The following is a 20,020-nucleotide window of genomic DNA, read 5'->3' as shown; positions in this document are numbered from 1 at the left end:
AAAAAATGATCTGGAAAAACTAATACATGCCTTCATCTCTAGTAGGGTTGATTACTGCAATGGCCTTTTCACAGGCCTGCCAAAAAAGACCATCAAACGACTTCAGCTGGTTCAAAATGCAGCGGCTAGGGTTCTCACATGAACAAAAAGAACAGAGCACATTACTCCAATTCTAAGGTCCCTTCACTGGCTTCCAGTAAGCTACAGAATTGACTTTAAAACATTGCTGCTGGTGTACAAATCTCTAAATGGTACAGGGCCCAATTACCTCTCTGATATGTTGCAGTGGCCTAACCCAATCAGATCTACCAGATCGAAACAGAAAAATTTACTATTAAAACCAGTTGTTAAAACAAAGTATGGTGAAGCAGCTTTTAGCTACTATGAAGTACAGCTATGGAACCAACTGCCAGAGGACATTAAAAATGCTCCTGCTATTGGCAGCTTCAAATCTAGGTTAAAGACCAAGCTGTTTTCAGATGCTTTCTGTTAAATAATTAATATTGTCTTCTTTACATTTTTTATAATTTTTACTTTCTCTGCATGTTTCAAATTTACTTTAACTTTATTCTATTTTATTCTGCTGGTTTCTTTTTTTTCTTTTTCTCCTCCTATTTGAACTACTACTTCGTTTTATTATTTTATTTCTACTATTGTTTAATTCTTATTATTTTCTTTTAATTCTTTTAATTATTTTAATTAATTGTTTAATTCTTTTAATATTATATATTATAATAAAAATAAAATGATTTTATGTAATTTTATTCTCTATTGTTTACTGTTTTGTTTTTACTTCTGTAAAGCACATTGAACTGCCATTGTGTATGAAATGTGCTATATAAATAAACTTGCCTTGCCTTGCCTTAAAATCCTGGAACTTGCAACAGATAGAACAAAGTCTACTCCAAAAGGGAGTGAAATGGACCTTTAATCCTCCCCATGGTGCACATCATGATGGGATATGGGATAGACTCATTTACATGGTTAAGAGAATACTACAGTCCATGACCAGCCAACAGTATCTGGATGATGAAGGCCTTCAGACAGTGATGTCTGAGATTGAGGCCATTCTTAATAGCCGTCAGCTCACAACGGTCTCTGATGATCCGAATGATTTAGAGCCACTAACACCTAACCATCTCTTACAGCTTAAGGTTCAGCCTGTCTTACCTCCAGGGTTGTTTGCAAAGGAAGACTTGTATGTGAGGCACCACTGGAAGCAAGTGCAGTACATTGCCGATCTATTCTGGAAGCGGTGGATCCGAGAATATCTCCCCCTTTTGCAGATGTGGCAAAAATGGACTCGCATCAAACACAACTTCCAACGGGGAGACATTGTACTTGTAGCAGACACCACAGCACCACAAGGATCATGGATGTTGGCCAGAGTTACTGAAGCCCTCCCTGATTCTAAAGGCTTGGTTTGCAGCATACGACTTCAGACCAAAACAAGCCAGCTTGAGAGACCTGTCAGCAAGATTTGCTTGCTGGTAGAAGGCCAGCAACCTAAAGCTGAATAAGCCTGTATGAACTTGTGCACGTGCACACACTCACACAGATGCATGCACTGATTCTTTGCATACCGTACAGTAGATTTTGTATAGTACATGGCCCTTTAGAAAATTTACATTTTTGTTTTGTTATAGCTTGCTTCCTGTGGTAGCTATAAAGGGCGGGCCGTGTAAGAGCCATTTTTGAGTTTAAAGTCAAATTGTAATATGTGCTACAGGAGCTCCCTTACCCCCTAGTTATTTTATTTTGAAAAGGACCCTAAGTTTGATAGAGTTGGATAGAGCCTTGAAGTTAAGATGGCCACTGCTCACCTTTGATCTCAGAAGCAGATAACAAAGGAATTTGTTTGGAGACTAGTGGCATATAGTTCTTTACAAGCTTTGAGCTTTACAAGCCTTTGAATTTTGATATATTTAGTTTATTTTGATCTCTCCTTAGATATACTTTGTACCTTTTTAACCACCTTGCCTACTGACCATTTTGTTTGGATTACGGGATTTGTTTGGAGCATTCTTTGTCCATTCAACTATTTGCCTGCTTGCCTGCTACCCTACCTGTCTGCTACCCTGTCTGCCTGCCTTACTTGACATTCATCCATCTATCCATCCCTCTGTTATCATCCATCTGAAAAGGTACAAGTTATACTTTAATTGAAAGCTTGCCAAAGAAGTGACCAAAGTCAATTTTGAAATGTGGCACAGCAGGAGCACTCCCTAGTGGACTGATCATTAGTAACAGATCAATAACATTACATCACTGTTATTCCACATTAACATTAATGAATGAACACTTTATTATCACTAGTCACAAGTACCAGTGAAATTGACCAATCCTTACATATACACATACAATTGACAGAGGGGGAGTAGACAGGACAGGAAGACAGGGATGAAAAGAAAAAAATACAGAGTAACATGAGGAGAGGGGAGGAGAAAAAAAGCAACCCCCACACTATGCTCCTGTGAGGAGTTCAGTGTGGGAACATTTAAAGAAAAACACCTCAGTACAAAATAACACAAGTCCACTTTACAACATGAAAACTCGGGACTTGAGGGGGGAAGGGGGCGATCGGGGTGGGGGTAAGGGGGGAGGGGAGGAGATAGAGGTAACCCAGCACAAGCAAGCAGCTGTCCGTTCCTGCAGCTATGATGGCGCTGGTCACGCACCTGCTTGTCACACTGGGGGTAGCGGCAACCACAGGAAGAGGCGGGAGGAATACGAGAGAGTCTAACAGCAGTGCCCTCCAGGGGGGAATTGTTATCCCAGAAATGGCCTTGGCCAAGGCCAGTGCTGTCTGAGGGAGCCGAAAGCAGATAAGATTGGGATTGTTTGGTCTTGGGGCGAGTAGACGCATTCTTTTACATGACTACTCTGTCCATTCTGGTCTCCGAATCAAATTGAATCGAATCCATTTTCCTCTGCAAAGCCGAAAGCTTCTCCATGATTAAACAAGGTAAGGAAATCTTCTTAACAGGTTTGTATCATTGGATAAGTATTGCTATGAGCTTAACAAGTTCTAAAATCTAGGATAGCACAGTGAGGTTGCCCACACAATTATCTCCATCAGGAACATTTTTCCAGGTTTTTGCCTAGTTTCAGGAATGGAGTGAGCCCTATATTATTGTCGAGTCTGTCTAGATACCAGCTGTCCATATATGTTCTGCAACTATGTTTTTTCACCATTTTATCAAAGAATTTAGAAGAAAAAGTTGATGGACATACTGAATGATGATTGTTTATCTTACAAAATAGCAGATAACAACAAAGCCAATAGCAGACATTATAATATCAGTCATCTGTTTGGTCAGATTTCCTCTCAGTTAAACTCCTTGTGAAAAGTCAATTATATGCATAACAGCAGATGTTAACATGAGTTCATCATGAGTGGGAGAGATGACTCCATGTGTGTTTACAAAGAAATTACAATCATGTAGACAACGTTTTGTAAAAAAGTTGCGTTTTGCAAAAAAGTGTTAATTTCCCTGATGTATGGAGAATTTTGGGAAACCCTGTATGTAGGTTTCCCCCACTTCAACATCATTACATTACATTACAGGCATTTAGTAGATGCTCTTATCCAGAGCAACATACAACAGGACCCTGACATACCCACAGCAGTGGGCAGCCTGGGGAGCAGTTGGAGGTTCAGTGCCTTGCTCAAGGGCACTTCAGCCATTCCTGCTGGTCTAGTGAATTGAACTGGAGACCTTTTGGTCCCAAAGGTGCTTCTCTAACTATTAGACCATGGCTTCTCCACAAAGATATAAATTCCCTTTTATTTCCAGGTTGAAACACTACAAAGTTCAGTAGAAAAGTTGCACATGGGCAGGGTTCTGAGGTTACAGAGCCCTAGAAATGTAGACATTAATCTGGTCTCTGAGATAGTTCATGCTACTTTGTGTGTGTGTGTCAGGGCTTTACATTAACTTTTTTGCTCACTGGCCACTGTGGCTAGTGGTTTTCCCAAGTCACTAGCCATTCAGCCTTTTCACTATCCACAATTTGTTGCCAGGAAATCACAGTTTTTTCTTCACCATGATACGTTAAAGTTCGGAAGATCTAGATTTAATTATGAATGGCAGCATATAATGTATCTCTACAGTAGCACTCAAGTATTCAGTGCTGTTAAGGTAGCTCCCTATATGAAAATATGCAACCAATTCAGAGAAAAATATAAACAGAGTATTCTGTTTATTGAACTCAAATTCAAGCCCCTTACAATATGAAATATCGTATAATGTGAAAAATAACATTCAGTACAACTGAACTGATTCTAATATTAAAAGTCCAATTCAAAACATTTATCATTAAAAAAACATTTGATGTTTTGATATGTAAGTATTGTGTATTATCAAGTATTATTATGCATATTATGTATTATCTATTAAGAGAGTGTGTGTGTGTGTGTGTGTGTGTGTGTGTGTGTGTGTGTGTGTGTGTGTGAACATGTGTAGAGAGAGACATTAAATGTCCTCATTACATTCAGGGGAATTAGCTAAAGTGGTAGAGCGCTTGCTTAGCATGTAAGCAGTAGTGGGATCGATGCCCACATTCTCCAAAACAGCAACTGCCCCCTTGCTTGCATTTTCTTAATTTCCTGAGGGAACCCGCCCAAAGGGGTTAATAAAGTTTTATCTAATCTAATCATCAGAGGAGTCTGAATGGTCCATGAAAAATGGTTTTCATGACCTGAGGCTTCCAGCACGCCATAAGTTGATAGCTGGGGTGAGATCAACTTCTTTACAATGGTGTGAACGTTTCTAAACAGCAGCTCCATCCTTTCCAGCTCAGCCGACTTCATGACAGCCAGGGACTTGAAAGCAATGTTGTCCTGTAGTGAACCAGCCGTCTTCGCCAATTTTGATGTTATAGTACCAATGTGTGCATTTGACTTTTCATGGTCCTTTTATAGTTTCGAGTTTAAAATTACTAGTTCCTGTCTTTGCCAGACTTTCTACAGTCTTCGCAGTACATGGTATTTTTGGTTTTGCTATGAACTAGCCAATCTCACCCGAACTTCCATTTGTCATTGAACTGTCTTATCTTCCTATTAGTGTCTTGTTCATCTCCATGGCCGCAGCCAGCTCTGAGGCCCCCACGCTCCAGACCTCGGTCATTTTTAAGAGCTGAAAATACATTTGTATGCTAAATATTCAACTGGATAAAAAAATGAACATTAAAATGTCTCCGTAAAAAGTGCATTGTTAATTATGTTAAACGTTGATTCTGTCTTCTGTGTCTGTTTCGTGCACGCGGCTCTGAGACCAAGAACACAAAAATGAATGAGTGCATGACTCAGGGGAGGAACGCAGTGCAGGAGACATGGGGTTTCCATGGTAACAATCAGTGCACTTTCATGAAGCTGTTAAATTTACATTTTCGAAGCAGTGCAGTTGTAGCCTACCTTTTTTGAGATTTTAAAAATAAATCATTCGATAAGCCAAAGCAATAGAGTGGAAAGTTTAAACTTATGTTTGCCTTGGATAACTTTCCCTAAAACATGGTGGTGTATACTGATTTTTTTTTCCCAGAATGTTTTTTTTTTGTGTGTAGGTGTAATGGATGCCAGATTGTTAATGCAGCTTAGTTACATAGGCTACATGGTTAAGGTATCTTTTTTCCTCATTGCTTGGGCCAGATCAAACCATTAAACAAGCTTAAATTATTCTTACTCTTGCCACATACATGATTTTTTTTTTCAAAACTGATGATATTCAGTTCAAACACCATTAAAAGTAATTTCAGGAATAGATCTCTTGTCCCCTCCTAGAACTGCCACCTTATTGTGGTGGAGGGGTTTGTGTGCTTGAATGATCCTAGGAGCTATGTTGTCAGGGCATTATGCCCCTGTTAGGGTCTCCCAAGGCAGACAGGTCCTAGGTGACAGGCCAGACCAAGAGCAGTTCACCAAAACCCTTATGGAGAATAATTGATCAAGGACCATGACGTCGCCCGGTATGGTGCAGCTGGGGCCCCACCCTGGAGCCAGGCCCGGGGTTGGGGCTCATATGCGAGTGCTTGGTGGCCGGGCCTTTGCCCACGGGGCCCGGCCGGGCTCAGCCCGAAGTGGTGATGTGGGCCCGACCTCCTGTGGGTTCACCACCCACAGAGATAGCCGTAGGGGGCCGGTGCAGTGTGGATTGGGCAGCAGTTGAAGGCAGGGGCCTCGACGACCTGATCCCTGAACACAGCGGCTAGCTGTTAGGACATGGAATGTCACTTCGCTGGGGGGGAAAGAGCCTGAGCTTGTGCGGGAGGTTGAGAGGTACCGGCTAGAGATAGTCAGGCTCACCTCCACGCACAGTTTGGGCTCTGGAACCCAGCTCCTCGAGAAGGGCTGGACTCTCCACTTCTCTGGAGTCGCCCATGGTGAGCGGCGGCAGGCTGGTGTGGGCTTGCTTATGGCTCCCCAGCTCAGCCACCATGTGTTGGAGTTTACCCCAGTGAACGAGAGGGTCGCCTCTCTGCGCCTTCGGATTGGGGAGAGGGCTCTTGCTGTTGTTTGTGCCTACGGGCCGAATAGCAGTATAGAGTATCCGGCCTTCTTGAAGTCCCTGGGAGAGGTACTGAGAGGTGCTCAGACTGGGGACTCCATTGTGCTACTGGGGGACTTCAATGCTCATGTGGGTGACGACAGTGATATCTGGAGGGGCGTGGTTGGGAGGAATGGCCTCCCGATCTGAACCGGAGTGGTGTTTTGTTATTGGACTTCTGTGCTAGTCACAGTTTGTCCATAACGAACACCATGTTCGAGCATAGGGGTGTCCATAAGTGCATGTGGCACCAGGACACCTTAGGTCAGAGGTCGATGATCAACTTTGTTGTCGTTTCATCTGATCTCCGGCCCTATGTCTTGGACACTCAGGTGAAGAGAGGGGCTGAGCTGTCAACTGATCACCACCTGGTGGTGAGTTGGATCCGCTGGCGGAGGAGGAAGCTGGACAGACCTAGCAGGCCCAAACGTATGGTGAGCGTCTGCTGGGAACGTCTGGCCGAGCATTCTGTCTGGGAGGTGTTTAACTCCCACCTCTGGGAGAGCTTCTCCCAGCTTCCGAGGGAGGCGGGGGACATTAAGTCTGAGTGGACCATGTTCTCTAACTCCATTGTAGACGCAGCTGTTCAGAGCTGTGGCCGCAAAGTCTCTGGTGCCTGTCGTGGTGGCAATCCCCGAACCCGGTGGACGATGCAGGAAGTAAGGGATGCCATCAAGCTGAAGAAGGAGTCCTATTGGGCCATGTTGGCCTCCAGGACTCCTGAAGCAGCTGACAGGTATCGGCAGGCCAGGCATGCTGCAGCTTGGGCAGTTGCGGAGGCAAAAACTCGGAACTGGGAGGAGTTCGGGGAGGTCATGGAGAAGGACTATCGGTCAGCCTCAAAGAAATTCTGGCAAACCATCCGGCGCCTCAGGAGGGGGAAGCAGTACTCTGCCAACACTGTTTACAGTGTGGGTGGGGAGCTGTTGACCTTGACTGGGGACATTGTCGGGTGGTGGAAGGAATACTTTGAGGATCTCCTCAATCCCACCATCATGTCTTCCATTGAGGAGGTGGAGGCTGATGACTCAGAGGTGGGCTCGTCCATTACCCAAGCCAAAGCCACTGAGGTGGTTTGCAAGCTCCTCGGTGGCAAGGCACCGGGCGTGGATGAGATCCGCCCTGAGTATTTCAAGTCTTTGGAGGTTGTGGGGCTGTCTTGGCTGACATGCCTCTGCAACATTGCATGGCGGTCGGGGACAGTGCCTCTGGAGTGGCAGACTGGGGTGGTGGTCCCTCTTTTTAAGAAAGGGGACCGGAGAGTGTGCTCCAATTATAGGGGAATCACACTTCCCAGCCTCCCAGGGAAGGTTTACTTCAGGGTACTGGAGAGGAGAATTCGGCCAATAGTCAAACCTCGGATCCAGGAGGAACAATGCGGTTTTTGTCCTGGTCGCAGAACACTGGACCAGCTCTATACCCTTCATAGGGTGCTCGAGGGTTCATGGGAGTTTGCCCAACCAGTCCACATGTGCTTTGTGGATCTGGAAAAGACATTCGACCATGTCCCTCGTGGTATTCTGTGGGGGGTGCTTTGGGAGTATGGGGTTCGGGGCTCTTTGCTAAGGGCTGTCCGGTCCCTGTACGAACGGAGCAGGAGTCTGGTTCGCATTGCCGGCAGTAGGTCAGACATGTTCCCAGTGCATGTTGGACTCTGGCAGGGCTGCCCTTTGTCACCAGTTCAGTTCTGTCGTATAGATAGGTCTGAGAATGCTATAATTGAGGCCTTGGCCAGTCTGCTAAAAAGCTGCTACCGTTTTACATCCAGGCTTAGGAGGCATTGGTGCAAGAGTTTATATTTTTTATAATTGTTCTTACGTATGTGCTTGTTATTTCTTTGCTTTTTTTTTTGTCTTAATTTATCATTTATATTGCTTTTAATATATTTAAATGTCATATGGACTTCTGGTGTCTGAAATAAAGTTTTATTAATATTAATTATTAATAATTTTTATGGACAGAATTTCTAGGCACAGCCAGGGGCCGGAAGGATCCTGTTTGGGAACCACAGGATTTCATCTCTGCTTTTTGCAGATAATGTTGTCCTGTTGGCTTCTTCAAACCAAGACCTTCAGCATGCACTGGGGCAGTTTGCAGCCGAGTGTGAAGCGGCTGGGATGAGAATCAGTCCCTCCAATTCCGAGGCCATGGTTCTCGACCGGAAAAGGGTGGCTTGCCCTCTCCAGGTTGGTGGAGAAGTCCTGCCTCAAATGGAGGAGTTTAAGTATCTCAGGATCTTGTTCACGAGTGAGGGAAGGATGGAGCATGAGGTCGACAGGCGGATCAGTGCAGCCTCCGCAGTGATGCGGTAGCTTTACCGGTCCGTCAAGGTGAAAAAGGAGCTGAGCCAAAAGGCGAAGCTCTCAATTTACCGGTTGATCTACGTTCCGACTCTCACCTATGGTCATGAGCTTTGGGTAATGACCGAAAGAACAAGATCGCAGATACAAGCGTCCAAAATGAGTTTCCTTCGCAGGGTGGCTGAGCACTCCCTTAGAGATAGGGTGAGAAGCACAGTCACTCGGGAGGAGCTCGGGGTAGAGCTGCTGCTCCTCCACATCGAGAGGAATCAGCTGAGGTGGCTCGGGCATCTCTTTCGGATGCCTCCTGGACACCTCCCTGGGGAGGTGTTCCAGGCATATCCCCCTGGGAAGAGGCCCTGGGGAAGACCCAGGACATGCTGGAGGGACTATGTCTCTCGGCTGGCCTGGGAACACCTCGGTGTTCTTCCCGAGGAGCTGGCCGAGGTGTCTGGGGAAAGGGAAGTTTGGGCTTCCATGCTCAGACTGCTGCCTCTGCGACCCGGCCCTGGATAAGCGGAAGAAGATGAGACGAGACGATGAGATCTCTTGTGTGATGTGTAATTCACCCCTCTCATTTAAATATGTCAAATTTTTCGGCACGCACTTTGCGCATCATGGACCTCGGTGATTTTAAAATGCTGCTCTGGCCCTGCTCATCTCTGCCCCTTTTTTCCTGAGCAGCAGGGTTTGAAACTCCAGCTATATGCCGCCACATAATGCGCTTGTCAGTCGTCAGCAACTTTGTTGCTTCATTCATTAACCGCAGGTTACCATATCATTGATTTTATCTGAGACGTTAACGAACATTCTAAGCAATTCTAACATGTTGTGTCACAATGTTTATGCAGGTGCTCATGGGAGTTGTAGGAGCATAATATCACATTGCAATGTGTTTATTATATCAGATGCCTTCAGAGAAAACTACAATTAAAATATATTGTCATACCACAGAATAAACCACCCACCAAAGTGGTTAGTGGGACTAAAGTCATTACCCGCCAAAGCCGAATTTTACCTGCATTTGGTGGGTAGGTGGGCGCTAATGTAAAGCCTTGGTGTGTGTGTGTGTGTGTGTGTGTGTGTGTGTGTGTGTACACATACTTTGGGCGGTTTGTTGGGCCCCATGCTGTCTATGTGAGAAACAGGCTCCAGAATATTAAAGGGGACAAAACCAACTTCATTAAACCTGTTACGACACTTCCACCATCGCTTTGATGATTCAATCACCTGAGGGAGAGGGAGAGAGAGAGAGAGATAGATAGATGGTTAAGCAGTTACAGTGAGTTAAAGATGGACAGGTGGAATGACAGGTAGGTGGATAAACAGACAGGTGGGCTGATAATGTCAGATGAGGGAATAGGCAGTCAGACATCTGGTTTGGCAGACACACAGATGAATTTACTGACAGACAGGTGGACAGAAAGGTAGACTGGAAAACAGACAGGTGGCTAGACAGAGAGACATGTGGATTGCCAGTCAGAGAGATGGCTATACAGACAGGTAGATAGACAAACAAGTAAAGTACACCAGCAGACAAGTCAATTGACATACAGATGTAGACACGCTGTTATGCACCACTCTTACACACTGACATAGATATGTAGACATGTACTGTACAAATAGATAAACTTTGTTAGTTACACATTTAAATCTGATTGAGGTTAACATTTTTTTGAGATTGACAAGATAATATATGATAAGATAAGACAACTTTATTTATCCCCAAGGGGAAATTCAAATATCCAGCAGCTCATTAAAAAAATTAAATAAAATAAAAATTTCCACCAGTCATAACTATAAAAAACTAAAATAAATAAAACAATAAAATAACAATAAAAATAAGGATAATAAAAAAGATAACATGATAAATAAATAGATAAAAAGTGCAAGATGGGGGGAGTCAGAGGGCATTAAAAAGTCTTATTGCAATGAGGACAAAGGACCTCCTGAACCGCTCAGATCTGCAGCACAGTGAGAGGAGCTGCCTGCCACTGCTGCTCCTCTGCCCAACAAGGAGGCTGTGGAGAGGGTGTCTGCTGTTATCCATTAAAGCTTTCAGTTTTTTCAATATACCCCTCTCCACCACAGTTCTAAGTGAGTCCAGCCTCCTGCCAAGCACCGAGCTGGCTTTTTTCACCAGTTTGTCCAGCCGCTTGGTGTTTTTGTCTGTCAAGCCGCACCCCCAACACACAGCAGCATAAAAGAGGACACCGGCCACCACAGTATGATAAGATATGTGCAGCATCTCATCACACACATCAAAGGACCTCAGCCTCTGCAGTAAGAAAAGGTGGCTCTGCCCTTTCTTGTAGAGAGCATCAGTGTTCAGGGACCAGTCCAGCTTATCATCCAATAGGACCCCCAGGTATTTATAGGAGTGCACCACCTCAATTTCCTGTCCTTGTATGGAGACTGGCAGATGGGGTAGTGTACATCTTCTGAAATCCACAACCATCTCCTTGGTCTTAGAGGTATTAAGGTGGAGGCAACTCCTACTGCACCAATCCCTGAAGTCCTCCACAAGGTCCCTGTATTTCTGTTCCTGTCCACTCCTGATATATGCCACAATAGCTGCATCATCAGAGTATTTTTGCATGTGGCAGGATTTTGAGCTGTATTTTAAAGTCCACTGTATAGAGTATGAACAGGAATGGTGCTAAGATGGTCCCTTGTGGGGCCCCTGTACTGCACCTTACCATGCCAGAGACATAGTTCCCCAGCCTGACAAACTGAGGTCATTCTGTCAAGAGTCTGTTACCATGGACATTAGCAGAGGGACCCACACCCATACTCTCCAACTTGTCTCTCAATATGAAGGGCTGGATTGTATTAAAAGCACTTGTCTGTGAAGATTCTCAGTCATCCAGGTCATATTAAACTGTGGGTGGTAAAAAGAGCCACTGGACTTGCTTGAAGATTCTTGAAGATGTTTCACCTCTCATCCAAAAGCTTTCTTCAGTTCTGTCTGACTAATAGGGAGTATCAGGTATTTATCCTCTCATGGGTGAAAAGCAATCCTAAGGTGTCATTGAGTCATCCTGTTGGTGTGGGTCACTGGGGGCTGGGTGTGAATGGCATAGAGAGTCAGTGATGGCTGTTCCAGGTTAACAAAAATGGCTTCTTTAACTTCTCGCTCATACCAACGATCCTCTCGAAATAAAATATGTACATTGCAATCCTGGAATGAGTCTCCTTTGTTGTTAAGATGAAGATAGACCACAGAGTCTATCTGAGGACCTGAGGAACTGGCTCTCCTGTGTTGAGCCATGCGCCTGTGAAGCGGTTGTTTAGTTTCCTCAATATACTAGTCCATGCATTCCTCACTGCACTGAATTGCATACACTATGTTGTCCTGTTTGTGTCTGGCTATTCTGTCCTTAGGGTGGACCAGTTTCTGCTTCAGGGTGTTACTGGGTCTGAAATGTACTGGAATGTTGTGTTTGTAGAAGATCCTCCTGAGTTTCTCAGATAGACCAGAAATGTAGGGAATGACAATTGTTCTTGCATTTGTTCCCGTTATCCTCCTTGTCCATTATATTCCTTTTTCTGCTCTTGAAAAAAGCCCAGTTGGGATACCCGCAGTTCTGAAGTGCTTTCTTGATGTGATTCTGCTCCTTCTCTTATCTCTCTACCATTGTAGGAATGTTCTGAGCCCTGTGTTGCAAGGTCCTAATGACCCCCAATTTGTGTTCCAGTGGGTGGTGTGAGTCGAAGCGTAGGTACTGGTCTGTGTGTGTGGGTTTCCAGTAGACCTCGATGCTAAGGCTTCTGTCTTTTATAATGTGTACATCACAATCCAAGAAGGCTAGATTATTTCCACTGACGTCCTCCCAAGTGAAATTGATGTTGATATCCACTGTATTGATGTGTTTAGAGAAGGCTTCCACCTTATGGGTTTTGATTTTAACCCAAGTGTTATCCACATATCTGAACCAGTAGCTGGGAGCAACTCCTGAAAAAGTGGTCAAAGCTTTATGTTCCACTTCCTCCATGTATAGATTGGCCACTATAGGGGACACTGGTGAGCCCATGGCGCATCCATGCTTCTGTCTGTAGAAACTTTCATTAAACTGGAAATAAGTGGTAGTCAGGCAGAGGTCAAGAAGGGTGCAAATCTGGTTTGTGGTGAGGTTCATTCTATCCAGTAAGGTGCTGTCTTGAAGGAGTCATTTTCTAACAGATTCAACTACTTCTGTGGTGGGAATGCAGGTGAAAAGAGAAGTGACATCATAGGAAACCATGGTTTCATCTGAGTCTAGTTTGAGGTCTGCAACTTTAGTAGCAAAATCTTGGAAGTTTTTGACATGATGTGGCATGTTCCCAACAAGAGGAGCCAGGATGGTGGCTAGGTGTTTGGCAATGTTATAAGTGACACAGTTTATACTGCTGATGATAGGTCTGAGTGGAGCTCCTTCCTTGCGAATATTGGGGAGTCCATATACGAGAGGAACAGCTTCCCCAGGGTACAATCTGTAGTACAGAGATCAACTGATGGCTTGGTCCTTTTCTAGTTGTTTCAGGCAGCTAACAACTTTCTTTTTGTAACAACTGGTGGGGTCCCGCCTCAAGGTTTCATAGGTGGTTGTGTCGCTGAGGAGACTGGTCATCTTGGATTGGTAGTCCGCTGTGTTTAGCACCACTGTGCATCTCCCTTTGTCAGCAGGAAGGATGGTGATGTTCCGGTCTCTTTGCAGCAATGTAAGAGCCCTCCTTTCTTGTCTGGTGAGGTTGGAGGGGGGAACTTTCGCACTGGACAGAGCAGCTGATATCTTCAGTCTAAGTTGTTCTGCCTCTGTGTTGGTCAGATTGTTGTTTCTGATGGCTGACTCTGTGGCTGTGATGAGGTCCACCACTGGTATATGCTCTGGTGAAACTGCAAAGTTAAGTCCCTTGGATAAAACATCTTTCTCTGGTTGGGTGAGTACCCTGTCGGATAAGTTCTTCACCCATTTCTCTTCTATGTCCGGTTGTGTAGCCTGGTCAGACTTCTTCCTCCAAGTCAACACTTCTGTCTTGCTGGAGGAGGTGGTTTTAGCCAGCAATGTTTGAAATTTGCACATCTGTTGTTCCTTGCCTTTGGTATGTTGTGAAATCTGTGCCTTCTCAGTGAACTCAAAGACTCATTCCAAAACTTCACTGGGAAGAAGTATTGTCAACTCTTCAAACATTAATTCAGTCTTGTTCTGGAGAACATCGAAGGTGAAATGTACTAGTCTCACTCTCTCATTGAGAAGCTGCTTCTGGGGTTTCTGGAGGATTATTTCAGCTCTGTGTCCTTTGACAGTTGAATAGAGGTGTAGGCTAGTGGGGATAAATTTTGGATTGTCAGCATCTTAGGTTGAAACACAGGTGGTTTCTGTAGTCTGCCAGTTTTCTGGAGGTCCTCTCATACTCCCGCACTAGTCGAAGGGTTAGGAAGGACCTCCACTCAGACCTATCATCAGCAGTATAAACTGTATCACTTATAACATTGCCAAACACCTAGCCACCATCCTGGCTCCTCTTGTTGGGAACATGCCACATCATGTCAAAAATTTCCAAGATTTTGCTACTAAAGTTGCAGACCTCAAACTAGACTCAGACGAAACCATGGTTTCCTACGATGTCACTTCTCTTTTCACCTGCATTCCCACCACATAAGCAGTCAAGTCTGTTAGAAAATGACTCCTTCAAGACAGCACCTTACTGGATAGAACAAACCTCACCACGGACCAGATTTGCACCCTTCTTGACCTCTGCCTGATTACCACTTATTTCCAGTTTAATGAAAGTTTCTACAGATAGAAGCATGGATGCGCCATGGGCTCACCGGTGTCCCCTATAGTGGCCAATCTATACATGGAGGAAGTGGAACATAAAGCTTTGACCACTTTTTCAGGAGTTGCTCCCAGCCACTGGTTCAGATATGTGGATAACACTTGGGTTAAAATCAAAATCCATGAGGTGGAAGCCTTCTCTAAACACATCAATGCAGTGGATATCAACATCGATTTCACTTGGGAGGATGTCAGTGGAAATAATCTGGCCTTCTTGGATTGTGATGTGCACATTAGACAAGATAGAAGCCTTAGCATCGAGGTCTACTGGAAACCCATACACACAGACCAGTACCTACGCTTTGACTCACACCACCCACTGGAACACAAACTGGGGGTCATTAGGACCTTGCAACACAGGGCTCAGAACATTCCTACAATGGTAGAGAGAAAAGAGAAGGAGCAGAATCACATCAAGAAAGCACTTCAGAACTGCGGGTATCCCAACTGGGCTTTTTTCAAGAGCAGAAAAAGGAATATAATGGACAAGGAGGATAACGGGAACAAATGCAAGAATAATTGTCATTCCCTACATTTCTGGTCTATCTGAGAAACTCAGGAGGATCTTCTACAAACACAACATTCTGGTACATTTCAGACCCAGTAACACCCTGAAGCAGAAACTGGTCCACCCTAAGGACAGAATAGCCAGACACAAACAGGAAAACATAGTGTATGCAATTCAGTGCAGTGAGGAATGCACAGACTCATATATTGGGGAAATTAAACAACCGCTTCACAGGCGCATAGCTCAACACAGGAGAGCCAGTTCCTCAGGTCAGGACTTTGCGGTCTATCTTCATCTTAACAACAAAGGACACTCATTCCAGGATTGCAACGTATGCATTTTATTTCGAGAGGATCGTTGGTATGAGCGAGGAGTTAAAGAAGCCATTTTTGTCAACCTGGAACAGCCATCACTGAACAGAGGTGGTGGTCTAAGACATCACTTATCAGCCACCTACAATGCAGTCCTTGGCACACTTCCCAGACAACTGAATGCACACCAAAACCCAGCTGTTTTCAGTGACTCACAGGAGGACAGAGATCCAACAATCCATTGATCACCCCAAGGACTCTCTAGGCCATTCCCACCCAGCCCCCAGTGACCCACATCAACAGGATGACTCAACGACACCTTAGGATTGCTTTTCACCCATGAGAGGATAAATACCTGATACTCCCTATTAGTCAGACAGAACTGAAGAAGCCTTTCAGATGAGAGGTGAAACGTCTTTAAGAATCTTCAAGCAAGTCCAGTGGCTCTTTTTACCACCCACAGATTAAAAGCACTTGAGAAATAAAAAAATAAGATTCTCACATAGCATCCTGGCTCCTCCAGGTATGTGTAGGTCCTGTCCAGCATATAAAAGAACCACATCCTCCACTCCAATGTGCTCCTGATAGGCAAATTGGAGAGGGTCCATTGCATGAGCGACCTCTGGCCTCATGAGGTGGAGAACCAGATGCACCTGTCATGCTCCACCCCGAACTTCCACTCCGGAGATTTATTATCTCCCAGCTCAGTACTAATCCGGATCTGGGACAGGACTTTCATCTTGACGGCATTCACTTCCTGGTTTGCTCTGCTGTGTATAAAAGGGCCGTTCTCAAAAGGGGACCTTGCCAGAATGTCTCGTTGGTTTTTCACATCATCTCTGCGCCATTATTGCTTCTTGCATTTTTGCTCTCTGTTTTGCCTATTCTTGTCACAGTTTTTTGCTCCGTTTTTGTCTTTTTTCATGTTTGTTGTGCTGTTTTTGTCTGGTTTTTTTTGTCTGGACTACTTTTTATGCTAGCGTTTTTGTCCTTGCCTGCCTCGTTTTTTGTCCCTGTTTTTTTCTGGATTATTTTTGTTTTTGTTTTTTACTTCTATTAAATATTTTTTATTATTGGATTTACTGGTCTGTGTTCTGCCAATATGGCGGCACATGCGGATGCAGCGTCCCCTCTCTGTCCCGATAATGTGGTGTTTACATGTTTGTCTTCGTCGGTGTGCTCGAGTGATGGTATGTTTTCATCGCGTTTGTCTGTCCCAAGGCGCACATACAGCCGTGGGACTCTTTTTGACATTGGCAATACTTTTTTTCTGTAAGTTAAACCCGGCACATGCTAAGGAGCTACATGACCTCGGCCTACTCCGGCAGCCCGCTTTGACATCAACCCCCACTACTGCTGCATACCTGCAGAGGAAGCGCCATAGGCGGTGTGAGAGGAAGCAGAAGCGGAGAAAGCGCGGGGGTATCTGGCCAGGCTAATGGCTAATCCACACAAGCTGGCTATACTGTCCATCGTACTCGCCAATGTACGCTCCTTGGATAACAAACTGGACTATATTCACCTTTTGAGAGCGATCCAGCAGCCTGTGCGAGAGTGCTGTGTTTTTGTGTTCACGGAAACATGGCTCAACGACAGCATACCAGACTCCGCCATCCAGCTCGACCAGCTAACATGCTATTGAGCAGACAGAGCCCTCATTGAAGGAGGTAAGACCAGCGGCGGCGGGGTCTGTGTTTACATCAGGGATGCTTGGTGTCAGGACGCTGTGGTAGTTTGCAGACACTGTTCACCCCTTGTGGAGTTTATGATCATCAAATGTCGGCCCTTCTATTTACCAAAGGAGTTTTCTGCCATCCTGCTTGTTGCAGTTTACATTCCTCCCAGCTGCAACAACAACGATAGGGACAAGGCACTGAGCGAACTGTACTGTGCCATCAGCGACCAACAGATGGTCAATCCAGAGGGACTTCTCATCGTAGCTGGGGATTTCAACCACGCAAATCTCAAAACAGTGTTTCCTCAGTTATATCAACACATTGACTTTGCAACATGGGAAAACAACACACTGGGCCAGGTTTACACTACACTGAGAAGAGCATACAAGGCCTCACCCTTCCCCCATCTCGGTGCTTCAAACTACATCACTGTTATGCTAATGCCAGCATACAGGCCGAAGGTCAAAGTCACCAGACCGGTCCAGAAGCAGGTACGGGTGTGGCCAGAGGGTGCTTCCTCAGCACTTCAGGACTGCTTTAACATCACAGACTGGGACATGTTTAAGCAGGCAGCCACTTACAACCACCAGATCAACATCCAGGAGTATTCAGACACCGTTACAGCCTACATTAGTAAATGCACTGATGATGTCACGGACACTAAGACCATCACAGTCTGGGCCAACAAGAAACCATGGCTGATGGGGGAAGTCTATCAGTTACTGAAAGTCCAGAATACTGCTTTCAGAGCAGGTGATGAGGCTGGTCAGAGATCAGCAAGAGCCAACTTGTCCCATGGCATCAGACTAGCAAAGAAGCAGTACAGCAGCAGAATAGCCCATCATTTCTCTGACAGCAGAGACACAAGGAGCCTGTGGCAGGGGATACAGACCATCATGGACTATAAACCTCAACCACAGACCTGTGACAAGGACATCACTCTGCTGAACAGCCTAAACAACTTCTTTGGACGGTTTGAAGCCGACAACAGCATGCCTGCACAGAAGACGACACCCCTTCCAGATGACCAGGTGCTGTCCCTGTCTCCAGCCAGTGTGAGGAGATCCCTCTCCAGGATCAACACCCGCAAAGCTGTAGGACCTGACAACATTCCAGGTAGTGTGCTAAAGGACTGTGCAGAGGAGCTCACAGAAGTGCTCACAGACATCTTCAACACCTCCCTGAGCCAAGCTGTTGTCCCCACCCACTTCAAGAGCACCAACATCATCCCTGTTCCAAAGAAGGCCTCTTCATCCTGCTTCAACGACTACTGCCCTGTGGCACTGACCCCCATCATTATGAAGTGCTTCGAGCAGTTAGTCATGCAGCACATCAAATCCATCCTCCTGCCCTCCATGGACCCATACCAATTTGCATATCGGGCCAATCAGTCCACTGATGATGCAATCTCCACCGCTCTCCACTCAACTCTCACTCACCTGGACACTAAGGACTCTTACATGCAGATGCTGTTCTTAGACTTTAGTTCAGCATTTAACACAATCATCCCCCAGCAGCTGATACAGAAACCGGACTGTCTAGGACTAAACACCTCCCTCTGCAACTGGTTGCTGGACTTCCTGACTGGAAGACCACAGGCAGTCTGGGTCGGCAGCAACACATCCAGCACCATCATACTGAACACAGGGGCCCCCCAAGGATGTGTGCTCAGCCCCCTTCTCTTCACCCTGCTGACCCACGACTGCACACCAACACACAACAGCAACCTCTTCATCAAGTTTGCAGATGACATGACTGTGGTGGGACTCATTAACAACAATGATGAGTCATACTACAGGGATGAGGTGAGCCAACTGGCCACATGGTGCAGAGACAACAATCTCTCTTAACGTGGAGAAGATGAAGGAGCTGGTTGTTGACTTCCGGAGAGCCTCCACCCAGCATCCTCCACTGACCATCAATGGTGCCGCTGTGGAGAGAGTGAGCAGCACCAAGTTCCTGGGTGTGTACCTCACCGAGGATCTCTCCTGGAGCAGCAACATTGCATCGCTGGCCAGGAAAGCTCAGCAGCGCCTCTACTTCCTCCGCAGACTGAAAAGAGCTAGAGCACCAGTCCCTATCATGAAGACCTTCTATCATGGGACCATCAAGAGCATCCTGACCAGCTGCATCACTGTGTGGTACAGCAGCTGTACTGCATCCTGCCAAAAGACCCTGCAGTGCATAGTGAGAGTAGCTGAGAAGATCGTCGGTGTCCCCCTACCTTCCCTTCAGGATATTTACAACACATGCCTGGCCCGCAGAGCACTCAGCATTGCGGGTGACTCCACCCATCCCAACCACCACTTCTTCAGCCTCCTGCCTTCTGGGAGGAGAATGAGAAGCCTCTGGGCGAGAACCAGCAGACTGAGAGACAGCTTCCTTCACCAAGCTGTCAGGATGCTGAACTTCCTCCCATGCCATTACCCCCTTCCCTTAATACACAAACCAAATGTCACCAGCCACTTTAATGAACTGTAACAAAATTCAATTGCACTATGTAAAAACTGTTTACGATACTGTCTACATGTTTTTTTAAGTTAATCGCACTATATAAAAACTGTTTACAACACAGTTTACACTTTATACATCTTTTATCTTTGATAGACTTCACTGCTACACTGTTTATACTGTCATATCTGCCATATTTATACTTACACTGAAAATTCTGCTCATACTGCCATATTTATTTATTTATACTGATAATTACTATACTGTCAGACTGCTGTTCCCGTTTACATTGTTCATTCTGTTTATATTGTCATTCGTCACATTTCAATTTATACCGTTAATCTTGTTCACACTGCCACATTTGCACTTTCTGGATTGCCACTGTCTTTTCTTAGACTGCTTTAGCTTGT

General features: G+C 45.4%; 1 protein-coding gene across 1 annotated transcript in view; it reads right to left on the bottom strand.

Moving 5' to 3' along the window:
• Nucleotides 1-20,020, bottom strand: part of eps8l1b (eps8 like 1b) — a 101,830-nt gene that overhangs the window by 38,511 nt on the left and 43,299 nt on the right. The window contains exon 11 of the mRNA XM_060922800.1: nucleotides 9,950-10,075. Coding sequence (XP_060778783.1) covers nucleotides 9,950-10,075 — 126 coding nt within the window. The remainder of the gene's footprint in view (nucleotides 1-9,949; nucleotides 10,076-20,020) is intronic.

The sequence above is a fragment of the Neoarius graeffei genome, chromosome 5 (assembly GCF_027579695.1).
Source record: "Neoarius graeffei isolate fNeoGra1 chromosome 5, fNeoGra1.pri, whole genome shotgun sequence".
NCBI lineage: Eukaryota > Metazoa > Chordata > Actinopteri > Siluriformes > Ariidae > Neoarius > Neoarius graeffei.
This window is presented reverse-complemented; position numbering and strand designations above follow the sequence as displayed.